This window comes from Oenanthe melanoleuca, chromosome 9 (genome assembly GCF_029582105.1).
Source record: "Oenanthe melanoleuca isolate GR-GAL-2019-014 chromosome 9, OMel1.0, whole genome shotgun sequence".
In the NCBI taxonomy this organism is placed as follows: Eukaryota; Metazoa; Chordata; class Aves; order Passeriformes; family Muscicapidae; genus Oenanthe; species Oenanthe melanoleuca.
This window is the reverse complement of record NC_079343.1, coordinates 9,455,152-9,472,050: the sequence shown is the minus strand read 5'-3', so window position 1 is coordinate 9,472,050 and position 16,899 is coordinate 9,455,152. Positions and strand designations below refer to the sequence as shown.

The following is a 16,899-nucleotide window of genomic DNA, read 5'->3' as shown; positions in this document are numbered from 1 at the left end:
CTCTGATTCCCGGACTGCCTGGTCTTCCAGCCATGCCGGGGGGTCCAGGAATTCCTAACAGTCCCATTGCACCTGGATCTCCCCTTGCTCCTGTGGAATTGAAGCAAAAGGAACATATTAGTCAGTACTTGATCAGTTAAACAGAACATTACCTCAGAAAACTACACTTATGCCTGTCATGTCACTGTTTAATTGCTTATTTTATTTTTTCTCCATTTCTGTAACTGTCCAAGCCAGTTTTCCCATCTTTAACCACAGGGTCATGATTTATAATCCCCAAATTACCTAAATTAGTAGCTGCAACACCTCCTACCAATGAATGAAATAGCTAACATTAAAGATAATATATCTGAGATATCCAGGCAGGGATGAGAGATGGGTCACGAGATGTATGGGAATGACATTCATTTCTGGCTCAGGAGTAAAGACCAGCTGGGAATAACAACTCCCTCAAATGCCATCAGAAGTCTCTGTTTGCATAACTGAGTCAAGTGCAACATGTTTATCAAAAGCTTTACAGATTCTCAATATAAAGATGTATATTCCACCTCCTTCCCAAGTGTAATGATTTGATATTAAGCAAAAATTTTTGTTAGAAATGAGAAGCATTGCATGACTGTTTTTCTTTTTATTTTTCAAAACAAATTTGAACATATTTCTGAAAGACAAAAACCAAACAAATCAACCCTATAGGGACCACTTATCTTACTTAAAGTTAGCTCTGGTTAGTGACAGATCTTGATCTGACTCAACTCTGTCAGTCTCTAGATCTGAAACTTTCAGAAAATGGTATTGCAAACTATTTGCTTGAAAAGGGATGCTGAGTAAGAACTAAACACTTTGTACTTCCATTGTGCTGGAAGAGTTGCTTTGAATATTAACTATTTCACATCCTACTGCAAGGACATTACTGTATAAAAATCCACATAAAATGCCATTCTTAGACTATTACAGAAAATTCCACACTGTATCAAGAGAGCTTCAAGATATGCTCATCATTTAAGGAAGAATGATTTATTCATTTTCCCTAAAATCTCAAAGATAAATGAATACTGTTGAGGGAAAAATATTTCAGCATCTTCAGTCTGGAAAAACATGACCTTTTTGCACACCCTTTCACTAAACACCTTTCTGCAAAGACTCACCTAATTGCTACATCAAAACAAATATTGAGGAATCCTTACCTGGCAAACCAGAGATTCCTGGTCTTCCAGACTGTCCCTTGGGACCAGGTAATCCCATATTTCCCTGAAGACCTATTAGTCCAGGTTCCCCAGGCCTTCCGTAGATTCCTGGGATACTCAGACCAGGAGGACCTAGGTTTCCTTTTGAACCTTGTAAACCTCTTCCTCCTAAGAAAAGTGCAGGACAGTGTAGTATGGTAGATCTGTCTGAAAAACAAACCTTCACCTCTATCTTTACATCGTAAGCATGAAACTCTTACTGAACTCTGCTTGTTTGAGACTAAACATGACACCTGTAAGGCAACAGAAACATGCAGAAAATCTTACAAGGGCTGTAGGTTGGGTTTTTTGAAAAGAGGGGAAAAAAGTGAGAGAAATCTGTTCTTTTCCAAAAAAAAGAAGAAAAATCCAAACCTGAAAACCCCACCAATTTTGCATTCATTCTTAAAAAAATCTTTTTTAAAAAAATCTTTTTGAGATCATATACAGAAGGAATGTGCTGCATACCTGACTGTGTTTTTTTAAAAAAGAAAATCATATGCAGTACAGGCAGGTACTTCCGGGACCCTAAATTGTTTTCCTACCTAGCTGAGCTCTTCCTTTCTTTTATTTCTTTATCAATCCCATTGCACCACAGAATCTAAGTTCAGTCCCACAGGGGAGATATGACTGAAATATCCTTTTCCCTGTAGAATTTCAATCAGTTTGTGATTACTCTTTATTCTATCTGGTGGAATCTGAATCTTAATCCATCTTCATCAGTATCTGTGCTTCCAATCTACAGAAAGAACATCTTTTAAATGGACTCATGTTTTCTTGCATACTATTCTATAACCAATATGCAGAAACAATTTCAGCTCCCTCAGTCCATTGGAAGGCAGCAACAAAACCACACTCACCCAGCCAAATGGCATTTTTGGGTCAGAAAGTCCTACCTGGTGGGCCTGTAGCTCCCTGGCCACCTGGCAAACCTGGCAGGCCAATAAGACATTCAGCAGGTCTCCCAGGAAAACCTGGGTCTCCAGGAAGTCCAGGTGAGCCACGATCTCCTAGAAGACATGAGAGTAGATTCAAAGCCAAATTAAGTTTTAGGCTTTGAGTGAACATTGTGTGACTTTGTTTTGCTTAAAACAATTTGCTGTGCTCCCTGAGCTTCTCTGGCAACATTACCTCTTAGTCCCTCATCACCATCATGCCCAGGATGCCCTGGTAGGCCTGGGAGTCCTGGAAGTCCACCTTCACCTTTTGAGCCAGGACTGCCATGACCTCCTGGTGAACCCATTCTTCCTGGCTCTCCAGGAATAACCATGCCTGGCTCACCCTGCAACACAGAGAGAAATGTAAACAATCCTCTCTGTTTTCCAAATCTGCCAAAATGCTTTCTCCACTGTGGGAATAATGACCTCATTTTATTAGGGTAATTCTCCTTTATTCCCTTTGGATCTTTCACACTAATTTCTAATGGTCTGAAAGCTGAAGTAGGAAAACATCCCAAACACTTGGAATCCTGAAATCTTGTATTTGGATCTAAAATTTTGGCTTGAGCCTTTTTATAGAAAGAATTTAATTTCATAGTTTGTGCATAACTAGTCAAGAAACAAAGGAATTCCTATATTCCTTACAATTCTTTATTTATTTGCTCAGTATAAAATTAAATGAATAGGACCTATGGAAAAGTCTGTGCTGTATTTCTAACCAAACCTTTTGTCCTGGTTGTCCTAGGTTTCCAGTTCGGCCTGGATCTCCAGTCTTTCCTTCACAACCTGGTGGCCCTCTGCCTCCTGCAAGTCCTTTGTCTCCTGCAAAAGGAAAAGAAAGTAAACACTCATACAGCACTGTCTCTGTAACACATATCCAGGTAAAGAAATCCACCTGAATTAAGTGCAGAACTCAGATAAGATAGCTGCACCTGTTAGGGCAATATTCCAGAAAACATAAAGATCTTTTAAAGTATTTCCCTACCATCAGCTTTGATGTTTGGTACTCTGAAATACCTCAAAATATTTCAAACTTGCAATTTCTAACACTAAGGTGGTAAATTACAAGACTGATAAAAACATTTATCTGTTTATTGATTTATATTTTTAATTTGCTAATTATTTTAAGGTGTACTTAATTTTTTTGTTTGTTTGTTTGTTTGGTTTTGCTTTTTTTTGGTGAGAAGATCAAAAAAGGCATTTTACCTTTTGGACCTGGGTTTCCAGGAAACCCAAGCCCTGGAAAACCTGTGTCACCTGTTGGTCCTGAATGCCCTGGATCACCTGGCTGACCTCTTGCTCCAATCCTACCTGTACAAAGAAAATAAGTAAACTGTGAATTGTCTTACCACAGAACATCAACTTGTAAGATTATGTGTGCTATAGTTTATCATTATAAATAAGGACACAACTGTAGATTGTATTAGAATTTAGACACTATTTCTCTACTGCAGGTTTTCACAGTTAAAATACTAATTGCATTCACAGTACCAAAGCATGTATGAGCCTGTGAGTTAAGCTTTTATGCAATCTGGCCAAATTCCAGACACCTAGAAACAGCTACATGCAGACATGAATGTTCCACTTCTTGAGAGGTTGCAAACACACTTTATAGGAGTAAGGCTTGAAACAGAAACTGTCCTGTGATGTTCAGGACAGTTTTAAGGACTAGTGTTCTATAAAACCCATGTAAAGATGCCTTACAATTAACAAGTCTCTGATTTTAACTGTTTTACTGATTTAGTACTGTACTTACCAGGCATTCCTGGGGGTCCAGGTAAACCATGTGGTCCCTGAGGTCCAGGCAATGCAGGTAATGGAGTTGCCCTACTGGTCTCTCCTTTCAGACCTTCAGCAAGTATGTTAGAAAATATTACAAGGGTATACAGTTTGGCAATATGTAATCTCAAGAATTTAAAAATATTAGTGAACAATCTACTTGGCTAAAAATGTAGTCTTCTACAGTTTCCATTTTTCTGAATCTCCAATAGGCTTTGAAAAGCTTTCACTCCTGGCTTCATTAAGCAAAATCATTTTATTGACACATGCAGTCTTCCTCTCACCCCTCCTGCAGTCTAGTGGAGACCCAGAAAAGGAAGCAGAAAGTCACCAGGAAAATGATGCAACTGCGAAATGCTCACATCTGCAACTCCATGTCATAAAGACTCAATGGGCATTATCTTTAGGCAACCCTGACTATGTCTGCCATTCAGCTGAGTTCTTCCAGATTATGCTTGCCTGTAAAGACCTACATTGGTATGTTCCAGCAGTCAAAAACTATTATGCCCTTTACATTTCACCCTGCTGACTCAGTTTACACAAATGATGATGACTGGATGCATATTTGAATACTTTTTGTGTCCACAGTGAGGACAATCAAGCACTGGAACACATTGCCCAGAGATAATGTGCTGTCTTTATCCTTGGAGATTATCAAGGACCAACTGAATAATGCCTTGAGTAATTTGGTCTGGTCTCATAGCTGTGCCTGTGCTGAGATGAAATTCAGACTGTACAGAGTCCCTTCCAACATCAATTATCTTATCACCCTAAGACTTTTGCTACTATCTTTGGGGGACCAAAGCTGGGACAATGCCGTGGAAGTCCAGTGGCAAGGAGAGGTTTCCAATATTTCATAAATTATGTCTTTGATTTCAATCTCTCTCTGCAATTTTAATCAAGTACTCCTTAACACAGGTAAAACACAGTAAAATAGGGAAGTTACAAACCAGCTTCTCCAGGTAATCCAGGTGGTCCACGGATTCCTTTAGAGCCTTTAAAACCTCTTACTCCTTGTGGTCCATAACCTGGCAGTCCAGGAAGGCCCATTTCTCCAGGAAGCCCAAGTCTACCAGGCAATCCAGGTAGTCCTCTATCTCCTTTTGATCCAGCCAATCCCTAATGATTATACATGTATACCAAGCATTACTTGCTTCCCACACCAGCTTTCTTAACAAAATGCACATTTCTCTGACTATAATCTTGTATTATTTTAGTATCAGAGTAACTGATAATTTAAGAAAAAAAATTTCCTCTGATTTACTTGTGATTAAATTAATATATATTTGAATATTAATTGTTACAAAGAGAGGGCTATTAAGAGGGAAATACTACAAATAAATACAATTGCCTGATTTTTTTCCAATCACAGTGTTGCTGCACTGTACACTTCTCTTCTGTTTTAAAACACATTTGGCAAAAAAAAAAAAAACAAACCCACCTCAGCTCTGACTCTCCTTGAATACTGTGGAGTCAGGTTTAGAGACAGTTATATCTAAGTCATGTTAACAGTTTCAGCCAATATAACATAAAAATATTGTTAGGTTTTGTTTCTGCTGAGTTCTGCCCTAACAATTCTAGTTTTATGGTCAGTTCTCACTGAAGATTGACCCATAAAGACTGAACAGGAAGCATTTGAATTATTAAGCATTATAAGTAGTCAGGAAAATACTTTTAAAAAAGATTTTATGCATTGTAGAAATCAAACAAAATGCTCCAGTATCAATATCCAAATCAACACCTCACTAGACTGCTGAGGTTTTTCAGCAATGTGTACCTACACTGGCCTCATCTCTCTCTGGTATTACATCAGTATATTTCCTTCCCTTTCATGCATATTGGTTGTTACAGTTGAAGACAGTACCCTCAGTCAGGTAGGGGATATCAGCTGAAATATCTGCATAACAGATTAAACAGATTGTTGTACAAGTTGAAATACTGACTTAGGTTTCCATGACTTCCATATTACTTGCAAAAAATGCATACCCACCTCTTCACCTTTAGAACCCTTCGACCCTTTAGAGCCAGGTCTTCCCATAAATCCACTTGAACCTCTTCTTCCTTTGTCTCCCATGGCTCCTGGATCTCCTCGCTCACCTTTTGGCCCTTCTGGATGTACATATCCTGGCTCACCTTTTGATCCTTTACGTCCTTGCTCTCCTCTAAAACCTTGAGGTCCCTAGAATAGAGTTATCAAAAGAATTTCAGTGCTAGATGTATGCCATGTTTCCAAGATTTTTCTCTTTTTAAAAATCAAATACCTCAGTGGGTTCTCCCTATTCTCATTTTTACCCTGTGTAATGGCACACTTCAATGAACAGGGTTTTGGAGTTTTTTGTCTTTTCTTTTTCTCCTGCCTTTACTTCTTTTGACATGACTACCATTTCATTTATGCCACTACAAGCAGGAATAATGTCGCATAATTTAATGAGTAAAACCATGGCACAAAAAGAAGGACTTTAAGACCTAGGTAAAGATTTCTCCTCCACATGGGAATATTTCCCCAGGGACACTCTAAGTGCCATAGCTGGCTCTGTTCATAGTTAACTTCCCTCTCCCTTCTCTCCCCCCCCGGTTACAAAGCGGGTACACTATCCCAGTGAAAGCACACTGGGCTCTCGTGATCTTGGGCACATGAACTCTTTAGGGGCTCCTGGCAAAGCCTGTTAGCAGACTCATTTAGCATCTGTACAGCAACCATCACAATAAATATTTATGCATGATTATTTATTGAACAGCACTGGCTGTACTTTCCCATAATGACTACTACAGGCACAAGTTTAGCACAACCAAATGACACGTGTGGCAGCAGGTGGCAGACTTCATAACATAACAGACCCCTTTCCTAACATTTCCCAGAAGGAATTGTTCTTTGCACCCCTGAAGAGGGTATGAGGAGAAGCAAGTTTCTCTGTACAGCTGGGGCTTTAGCAACTCCTGAGTATGCTGGAAACAAGAGAAGTAAGAAGTCTGACAAAGATCACAGCACACAAGAATCTGTATATGCTTTACAGCCACTGCCATAATTACTGAATTATATAAATGAACAGAAGGCAACTATAGACTAACCATATCAGACAGAACAAGCAATCTCAGCACCATAAAATGCAACACAGGTTAATCACACAGGTATTTATTTACCAGCCTCATTGACTGGGCTAACTTGCTGCACTTAGCAACCAGGCTCATGTAAAGTTGTGCAAGCCATACATCATATTCTCTGCCTTGCCTCCCATGCTGACACATTCCTTACTACAGGAAAAAACCTGTTAAGATCACCCAGTATGACACTGCACGTAATACTAGGTAGCCATGAGGTTTCTCTGAAATAATTCTTGTGGGATCTGAATGTTAATCTGAAAAACCAGTCTTACTTGAGCCCCTGGAAACCCTGGTGCTCCTGGAGAACCTGGAGAACCTTTTGGACCTGTTGTTCCTTCCCCACCTGCAAAAGAAATAGTATATTTTGTAAAGAAAAATTAAAACAAGGACATGGATTTTGACAAGCTGCAATAACTGTACCCAGTATTCAATGTTTCTGTTGTTACATTGATTACTCATCATGGACTGAGCTGGCCTCAGGCTGCACCTAAAGCCTATCAGCACTCCGAGTTCCCATCTTTTAGGGCTTGTGCTCATATCAGCAGAGGCAGCTGCACCAGGCTCTCACACTCACCACCACCTCAGGGCTAGTTTAAGGACTACAGCTGCAGACATGCCCACACATGATTCTCATGCTAAAATCAAAATCATTTGCACTCCTACTATCCTGTTAGGAACAAGACAGTTTACCAGGCATGCCATCCTGACCACGAGGCCCAGGAGAACCAGGAAAACCAGGCATTCCCGGAATGTAGCTACAATCAGTACACACACCAGCATCATCACCTAGAATGAAAATAAATCACTAGTTGCTTCACAGCAAGCCATTTTCAAGCCTGACTAATGTGCTACTTAGTTTGTTATAGCTACAACTTTTTACCCAGGATTGGTAGAATCATAGCCTTAATTTTGTTGGAAGATCATTTCTAACACACTATTAAATTACCTGTGGTCAGAAAGCCAATCAGAACTGACTGCAATTAATTGAAAGGACAAAAACATTTGGTTTTGATCTCTTGATTTTTTCAAGTCACGTTTTTTTGGATACAGTCACTTTACTGATAAGTTGGATTCACTCAGAAGAAGTAAGGGACATATGCTTCCAAGTAACAGAGCTTTGTAACACTCAGGGTCATTCTAACGACAAACAAAGAGCAAAGAGATTCAGCAGCTTCTGTGGGTGGAAGTGCAGCTTCTTTCACAGACGAACTGTCAGTAAGAACATAACAACAGAGAGAACAAAGCCCTACCAATCTGTAGTAACTGTTTGTTCCAGTGAATATCTACATCCTGGCACAGGTCTGTACAGCTGGTGTGCAGCACTGGCACATCACTGCTCTTTTAGCTTATGTAAGGGGAGGAAGACATCTCACTATTCCTAATGAATGCTCTGAAAACTCTGAACTCAGGAAATGATTTAAAAGGTAAATTAAATTTTAAAAAAATCAAATGAGGATCTGTGAAGATTACTGGATTGTACCACCTACTTCTGAGTGAAACTGACCTCTCATGCCAGTATCTCCTGGAGGTCCTGGAGGTCCTATACACCCTGGCTCTCCAGGAAGTCCTGGTAGGCCAGTTCCAAATGTTACTCTACCTGTTAACGAAATGAGCATGGCACCATTACATCACAGATTAATGAGACAATTCTCTACTTGCTAAGGGAGACAAAAGTTGCAGGGATGAGCTAGAAACAGTATTCTGATCCTTATGGGTCCCTTCCAACTTGAGATATTCAACAATTCATTTAAAAGAGAAAGCTACCTGGAAAAATCCTGAAAAACACCTGCAACAAGAAGTACCTGGTTCTCCTGGAGGACCTGGTAATCCAACAGAGCCAGGCCTGCCAGTAATACCAGGCAGTCCTGGAGGGCCTACAATATGCAAGCCAGTTTGTCCTCTCTCTCCCTTTGTTCCTTTTGGCCCAGGAAATCCTGGGGGACCTCTCAGACCAGGTCTTGACACACCTAACCAAAGGGGAAAAGACACAAAAACAGAGTTATAGCAGAAATGGCATTTCAAAGCTAAGTAAAGTATTTAATAGGTTAAATGACAGACAAACACATCAAGTTCATACCACAAATCTTTTTTATCTTGAAATATATGAATCAAAGTGAGAATCTACAGACATTCAAAAATTATCTTTAACCTAAGTACTTGACCCATCAAAGCTCCTGGGTTTTTAGTGCTTAGAGATATTTTAAAAGTCATCTCAAATTAATATTTGACAAAGCTGATTCAGTGTAACAGACAGGAAGAACAATGTATTTTATTATTGCATATACCTGGTCTACCAGCAGCTCCTGGAGGACCCTGTGGCCCTGCAAAAGCAAGATATTAAAAACTTGAGCTAAACCACTCTATACTTTACAAAGTCACTAGTCAATAGCATTGAATACAAACTTTGATCTTTTGCATTTTAAGCTTAAAAGTTAAAATAAGAACTTGGTTTTGCCTGAGTGGGTATCTACCAATCATGTAACTGTTGCATACCAGAAATTATTTTTAAGGGTAAATAATGCTATACATCAAAGTCTCAGGATACATTTCAAGTCAGCAACTAGATGTGAGCTTAGGAAATATTCTTGTAAAGCCAGAAGAAGGTTGCTCAAAATGTTTCTGCAATAAGCCCTTTGAGTGGAGTGCTCTTGCTACAGGATGGTAGTTTTGATGTCCCACTCACCAGGTATGCCACGTTGACCTTTTGGTCCTGGAGGTCCGGGGGGTCCTTCATCCCCTTTTTCACCAGCCACATAATCATAATACTCAGTCTCAAGAGAAAGGTGGTAAAAAAAGAAAGAATTGGAAGAAAGAAGCACAGTGCCTCACACTGAACACATGATTAAAGCAATGTTTTGATCTCATTCATAATTTTGATGTGCTGATAGCACAAGATCTTACTAATTACAAGCAACCAGAGATTATAGCATAACTGTTATTAGCAGTAGTGTTTTTTTAGTATTCTGTTAATATCACAAACACTTCAGCTTTTTACAAAGCTATTTCTTCTAAACAATTTAGGGAGGTTTCCATTAGGTGCACATGAGGCCTTTAGGAAAGCCACTAGGGAGACAGCATGACCAGACAGGGAAATAGTACTCATACCAAGTCTTTCTTTCTTTAAAAAGTGTTTTTAGGATTTTAAAATTAAGGTCCCCTGTTCTGCAACTGATTAGAAATTGGTTTAAATATTAACTCCTGTGAATTTTTGTTCCTTGACAGTCCAATCCCCTGTCATAATTGCTGGATCCAGGTGAGGTCTAACCAGGCACAGATAATGTATGCAATTCCATACAAAGGAAGATCTCATCTGTGTAAGAATCCCAGCAATATCAGTACTTTGTGAAAGCCATGCTTGATTAGAGCATCACAGGACAACCATTATTGCCTCATGCAAACAACTTGGATTATTCTTATTCTAATGGTTTAGAAAAATTATATATGAAGGTAATTTACACTTACTCGACCACAAGCTCCAGGTGGACCAGGGTTTCCTTTCATCCCCTTCATCAGAGAACAGAGATGGGTTTTTTATTAAAAACAATATAGGTATGGAATGACATTTACCCACTGTTACTTCAGGTACACTGCTCAAAACACTAAAGAAAAGCAACTGTTCCTGACCAGTCCTTCATCACCCTGTCTCTGTTCCTTACACAACTATTCAGCTGCATATACCAAAACCTACAGGAACTCAGAGACATAGATGGACACCAGCTTAAACACATGGTTTTGTTTCAGCTGATCTATTTATTCATAAATAAAAAATTACATAATAACCTCCAAACATACCTTTACCTTATCCTCAAAAGCAGTAACAAAACCATTGGACAATACCTTAGCTCCTTGCCTTCCAGGCAGTCCTGGCTTGCCCTGTTCACCATTTTGACCCTGTAGGTGACAGTACACAATTTTATAAGGATTAATCTTTTAGCACTGACAACAATAAGATCTAAAATGTAAAGCTTTAATCTTTCATGCTGATGGCAAAGTGAATGGAACTTGCCCAGGAGAAAAAACTGCAGTGAAAGACACAATTTGAGGAACAGCTTCATGTTTGTAGGAAAAGCTGCAGGTGTCCCATCCAAACCTGCATTTATTACAGTACACTCCAACACTCCCAAGGGGAAGCTGCTCTGCATGGCACAAGTTTAGGAGTCTCTGATCTTTCCTCCCTCTGCAAACTATTTCTGAAGGGGAGAAACTGAACACAATACAAGACTCTCCTATTGAACACCCTCCCCCAGAACTCAGTCTGCAGGATGGTGCTGATCTCAAGAGGTGTCAGCAGCACCAGACAAAACAGAGCAGACTAAGGCTTTCTGCAAATGAATACAGGCAAGGGAGAGAGAGCTCTTGGAGGCTCATGCAGTTGAATGCATTGCTAGTGAGTAAAGCTGAAATGGGAACAGAACAATGACTTGCCTTTGCCATGACAGAAAATTTTCTTTCTGTTAGCTGAGGCAGTAGAGTTTTGCGGTCTGTCATTCAGTGTTCTTTGTCAGACTGGAATTTGTTTAGACTGCCTGTGACGGTCGTTTTAGCATGACAAAGATGATGGTATAGTAGATACATGTGCAATGGGCTATTCTGGCAGTAAGAATTTTGGTAAGATATTTATAAGGTCATTGTGACTCTAATGATGTGAAAGTAGAGATGAAGTAAAAAGAACTGATATTTAACCAATTTAATATAATATTTCAAACACATTTGAACAACTCCAATTTTCCAACTTCTAAATTATTATACAAATGAGACTATTTTGCTTCTAAAACAGCATATTTTAAGAACTATATGTTGACAAATTGACAGTTTAATAGCTATCAGTCACCTTGTTCCAGGCTAAGACAGCCATGACCCTGACAATAACTTTCCTTCATAAAACAATGTCTTTGATCCTAGTGATTCGACACTATTCATTTCTCTTCTTGATTTATGTTAAAGGGAAGGTATAACAATTTTGCAAAAAATTAAATGTGACTAACCATATAAAACTCAGCAGAATTACTTTTGCTTAACTTGGAGTGTGTCTCAAACTCCTTAGAGGGACAGCAGCAAGCAACAGGTCTTTTTATTTGACATAGAACCAATGACATATATGAACTGAGCCTCTGTCTCCTGCACATAATGCTTATGGTATTTTCCAAGGCCAGCTGAGTGAAGGAAATGTTTCAGTGTATGCAAATCAACATTTGGAAACACATTCCACAGTGAGAGAAAAGCTGTGTCAGAAAGATAGAACTGTCATAAACAGATGACTATAACTTAGAAAACATTTAGAAAGCTTCCTTCATTACCGGTAAACCTGGTGGACCTGGGGCACCTTCTTTTCCAGGCTTCCCCTACAAAGGAAAAATGTAAGATAAAATAAAAAATTTGAAGTGAGGATATTGCATTCAAAGAGCACAGCAACTCGATGCTGTGCATGTAACTGTAAACTGTGAAAACTGTAAAAAGCCATTAAGGTTATTTTAAAGTATTAATGAATCATTAACTAAAGTTCATAAAAGTCTACAAAACAGGTAGTAAGATATTCCATCGACATTCCTCCTCTCGTGGAAGATTATTTGTGCCAGACTCCAGCTGTACAAAGTGCCAGGAAAGTGCAGAAAGCTTGATGAAAAATCAGGTTCTTGCAGAAACAAGACAAATGATAACACAATATAGCAGCAAGTTGTATGAGCAAGTGCTCATGGTGAGCTTGGAAGGACACTGAAGGAAAACTCTCTGAACCCCATTTTCTGTATGGGACAATTTGAGGAGAAATTACTTAATGAAAAGGGAGTGCACTTCAAAGGTATCTGAAGCAGGGCAGTAGATGGAAAAGTGAAAACAGAAGGAGGCAGCATGCCAGAGGTATTTGCTGCTTTCCACAGCTCATTTGGCAGCGCCTGCTTGGTTCCTGTTGTGTGGCAACAAGAAACAATTGTTTGGGCAATTCATAACAACAAAATAAGGACACCAAGGGCAGGAATGGGGAGAGAAACGGAATGAAATGAAAACATGATCACATGGATACCTTGCTTGCCACCTAAGCAAATTTGCTCTGAGTAGCAGTGAGACAAAAACTGCACAGCAACACTAGTGGAAAACTGCTTTTCAGAAAGGACTAACACATATGTATTCAGCTGTTTGCACACACCTGTGCTCCTGGTTCTCCTTGGTCACCTTTTTCACTTAGAGAGTCACCAACCGGCCCCTGGAACAAAACCACACTGAGGATACTGTTTTGAAACTCACATTTTCTAAGTTAAATATATATTTTATAATTTTTTATCTTTAAACAAAGTACAGTTGGAATGCTATTAATAGGTATTTTATTCTATTCATTAGTTCTATTCTTGTCATTAAAGGTTGAAATTATTAGTGTAAATACTGGTATGTAAAGAGTAGTACTTATTAGGTGATGCTGCCTGAGTACCTGGATTTAAGGGATTTACTTCTGGTTACTTACTGTAAATCCCATTGGCCCTGGGGGTCCTCTTGATCCTTTTTCTCCTTTTTCTCCTTTCAAGTCCTAATACACAGAAATGAAGAGCTTACTTTTGTGTCTTTGATTTTTCTATGCTTACCATTTCAGTCTGGTTCTACAAATAGGAAATCCTTCTGTCACCAGCAAGATTCTTTGAGCAGAAATCATTTTACTCAAACGATTAAGAAACAGGAACTTCAATCAGTGATCCTGCCTAAGTCTGTGATGCTTGAAAAAGAAACTGTTTCTGCACATTTCAGAATAGAGCTAGGTCAAAACAACCTACCTGTGATTGTATGCAAAGGGCCTGCAGTAAATAGCAACAAGAAACAAGCAAAAAACCCAAATAAACTTTAGTTGCTTCACTGGAGCTAGAGTTACTTTCAAAACACGATTGCAGTGGCTACCTATGGCACCCTTGTCTCTGTGGGTACAAGATTAGATTATGCTACAGTGTAGCATCACTGGGTCACGTCCCAGGGCCACTGTAAACCCAAATTTTAAGGGCTAATTATTACCTGGTTAGATTCATCCACCAACTATTTATGTAAGAAGTTTTGAGAGGCTTTTAAACCATAATGCCCAATGTTTCTGAAAAACTGCCATTATCTCATGATAAACCACCACAGTTGTGACTGGAAAGTGCTCCAGGTGAACTGTATTTGATCTAAACAGGGAGAGCCTAAAAGCTGAACCTTGCTTCTGCAATCTTTCTCTTCCCAATTCTCTCAATTCAGTAGTCTTGATGCACAATTCCCTTTTACTTTAGCACATAGTGGAGAAGGACTTTGGATGACTCCATAGATTAGATTCAAATTTCATAACAAAAACGTAATCAAGAACACATAGAAGACTCGTCCTGTTAGGATGTGAATATTTAAAATTCTATCAGTTACTGCTGTTTAATTTCTATATAAGGATACAATGCAAGAATTTTAATTCACAAAGCAGTACTTAAACCTGTATCAGACTATTTTCTTCCATATTTATTGTCTTTCCAACATTTTCCACGATTACTCACGTTTCAGTAAAAATAATGAGAAAACAAACTACAAAATGTATATGAACATGTTGTAAGCTTTTGTGAAACTCCAGTAGCTCAGAGTCTGACATTCTCAGTGCCAAGGCCCAGAGGTCAACTCAGCTGTGGCTTTGATAGCCATTCAGAACAGCCATGTGGATTTGGTGAAGCAGAAGTGATTTACTCTCCATTCCTCAGGGATTCCCAGCAGGTGTGGTACTGGTAAGCAAGAAGCATTGCACTGGCATCGTGCTCTGAGCACACAGCCTCAGCTGAGCTGGCTCTACACTCTAAGAGAGCTCAGAATAATTAAACAAGTCTGAAAAATATTAGGATGAGTAAAAGGAAATATTATCAGAGCATCCTCTCAAAGTAAAACCTAGTCAGACAGATTATCTGAACGTGATGTTTAACAATTTTACTACCGTGATGTTGTCTGGTCCGCTTAACGTCACAATAACAGTTCCTGGGGGCCCAGGGGGTCCAGTTAACCCAATGTCACCCTTGAAAGAAAAAAGAAAAATAGAGCAAATTACAAGCAGTGTGTTTTTGTTATTTCAAATTACTACTGCTATAGTTTTGATATCATGAAAATTCTTCCGTCATTACACTCAGACATTAATTCAGTTAACACTTCCCTTTGCTTGCTATTTAAATTCCATTAAAAAAGACATATGGAAGATTTAACCTTCCCCTAGCTGATTAATATAAAAATTAATATGCTGGTTGAAGTTTCTAGATACAATTTGAATTTTTAATCCTATTTATTTGTTACAAAACTATTTTAAATCAAGCAAAAATATCTTCTTGATTACAGCATTTATCTCCATTTAAATATGTAATTCAGTAAATTACATGAACTGTCTTTAGACACATACTCCAAACTGCAGTCAGGGTGTTCCAGGGAGATCACAGAATCATGGTGCTAACAGACAAAATAAGCTTTCATGTGTCCTTCACTGACAACATAAGTAGTGAAGTGCACTTTTTTATTAAGAATCTTTGAGAACAGGGGAAGTCCTCAGTGTTATCTTTCCTGTGGAGTTCAACAAAACAATATCTGCAATTTTCAGTGATTTTAAGCCAGTGGAATGCATTTTCATGAATTTGCAGCACAACAGCAAAGAATGTGTCACTCTTTCATTAGGAAGAAAGATGTTCCATGGTTACCTGAACTACTGCTAATGAATAATGAGGTCTATAGGCATTCTTTTTTTCCAGAAAACTCCTAGCACACTCCTGGTAGTGATTACAATGTTAAAACCAATCACAGCTGAATCTGTGCATGTCAGTTAGAATAATTATGTTATCTTGCAAGGATATTCAAGATTAACTGCACTAGTCCTGCAACTGCAGGCTAGATGCAGGGAGACAATGTGGGCATTTGTAACAACTCCTGGTTTAATATCAATTACATGGAATACAAAGTAAATACATGAAAGACAAGTTATAAATTTTTATTCAAAATCCGGAGGTTTTGCTAACATCACAAGGGCTGGTGCTGAAAACACATTGGATAGAAGTTACAAGACTACAAATGCTACATATTTACCACTGTTTATCTGCTTAGATAGCATTTAGGAGCACAAAGTATAGACAGTAATTTAATGCTATGTGCTAGTAAATACTAATTACTGGCTTCAGTGTCTAATCTTCTGGCTTGATGTTTATATCACTGGCTCTTATGTGAAAACATTTTGACCTTAGAGAGCACTGTCATGTTTCCATTTTTTAACAAAAGACTCCCACATATATACTGAAAATTTGCATTTTACAGTACTTACCCAAACATTTTACCTTAGAAAATCAGAAAATACAGAAAACAGAAACAAAACTTTTAAAATGTTTAAAGCTTCTTATGAAATTACCTTTCTTCCTTTGGCTCCTATTACTTTCAGTCCCATAAGACCCTGAAAAAAAACATCTCCAAATGTATTTTTTATTATCTTATAAACACTTTAACATGGGTTAATTCATGTTACACATAACAGAAGTTTTCATTTTTATTACCAATCTGAGACTACCTTAGGTCCAGGAGGTCCTGGTTTCCCAGGCATGCCCTAGAAAAAAGGAAAAAAAAATTCCTCAGCTAAAAAAACTTAAAATCTTTTTCTCTGATATAGATATTTTGAAGTACTCAAATTTCACAGAACTTATATCACATTTTTACTCTTTCCTCCACCTTTACAACTGCAAGTCATTGTGAGTGGGTGACAGATGGTTTACACAGTCCAGTTGCAAACATGTGCATCTCTCAATGTTATGCATATTAGTATTTTAAGTGAATTAATGGATAGTTATGTGAAAATTAAAATTTATGCTTACATGGACAAAGGATGATTCTGAAAATACAGAAATTATCAT

The 16,899-nt window shown here is 38.5% G+C and overlaps 1 protein-coding gene across 1 annotated transcript in view; it reads right to left on the bottom strand.

Moving 5' to 3' along the window:
• The window catches only part of COL4A3 (collagen type IV alpha 3 chain), a 54,114-nt gene that overhangs the window by 18,009 nt on the left and 19,206 nt on the right, over window positions 1–16,899 (bottom strand). Inside the window, exons 11-33 of the mRNA XM_056498732.1 lie at window positions 16,560–16,595; window positions 16,404–16,445; window positions 14,961–15,038; window positions 13,497–13,559; window positions 13,185–13,241; window positions 12,340–12,384; window positions 10,880–10,933; window positions 10,505–10,546; window positions 9,726–9,813; window positions 9,328–9,363; window positions 8,845–9,009; window positions 8,547–8,639; window positions 7,733–7,828; window positions 7,315–7,385; window positions 5,931–6,119; window positions 4,891–5,059; window positions 3,918–4,010; window positions 3,368–3,472; window positions 2,886–2,983; window positions 2,355–2,505; window positions 2,120–2,233; window positions 1,185–1,352; window positions 1–90 (exon numbers count right to left, since the gene is read on the bottom strand). Of these exons, the coding sequence (XP_056354707.1) occupies window positions 1–90; window positions 1,185–1,352; window positions 2,120–2,233; window positions 2,355–2,505; window positions 2,886–2,983; window positions 3,368–3,472; window positions 3,918–4,010; window positions 4,891–5,059; window positions 5,931–6,119; window positions 7,315–7,385; window positions 7,733–7,828; window positions 8,547–8,639; window positions 8,845–9,009; window positions 9,328–9,363; window positions 9,726–9,813; window positions 10,505–10,546; window positions 10,880–10,933; window positions 12,340–12,384; window positions 13,185–13,241; window positions 13,497–13,559; window positions 14,961–15,038; window positions 16,404–16,445; window positions 16,560–16,595 (2,143 nt within the window). The remainder of the gene's footprint in view (window positions 91–1,184; window positions 1,353–2,119; window positions 2,234–2,354; window positions 2,506–2,885; window positions 2,984–3,367; window positions 3,473–3,917; window positions 4,011–4,890; window positions 5,060–5,930; window positions 6,120–7,314; window positions 7,386–7,732; window positions 7,829–8,546; window positions 8,640–8,844; window positions 9,010–9,327; window positions 9,364–9,725; window positions 9,814–10,504; window positions 10,547–10,879; window positions 10,934–12,339; window positions 12,385–13,184; window positions 13,242–13,496; window positions 13,560–14,960; window positions 15,039–16,403; window positions 16,446–16,559; window positions 16,596–16,899) is intronic.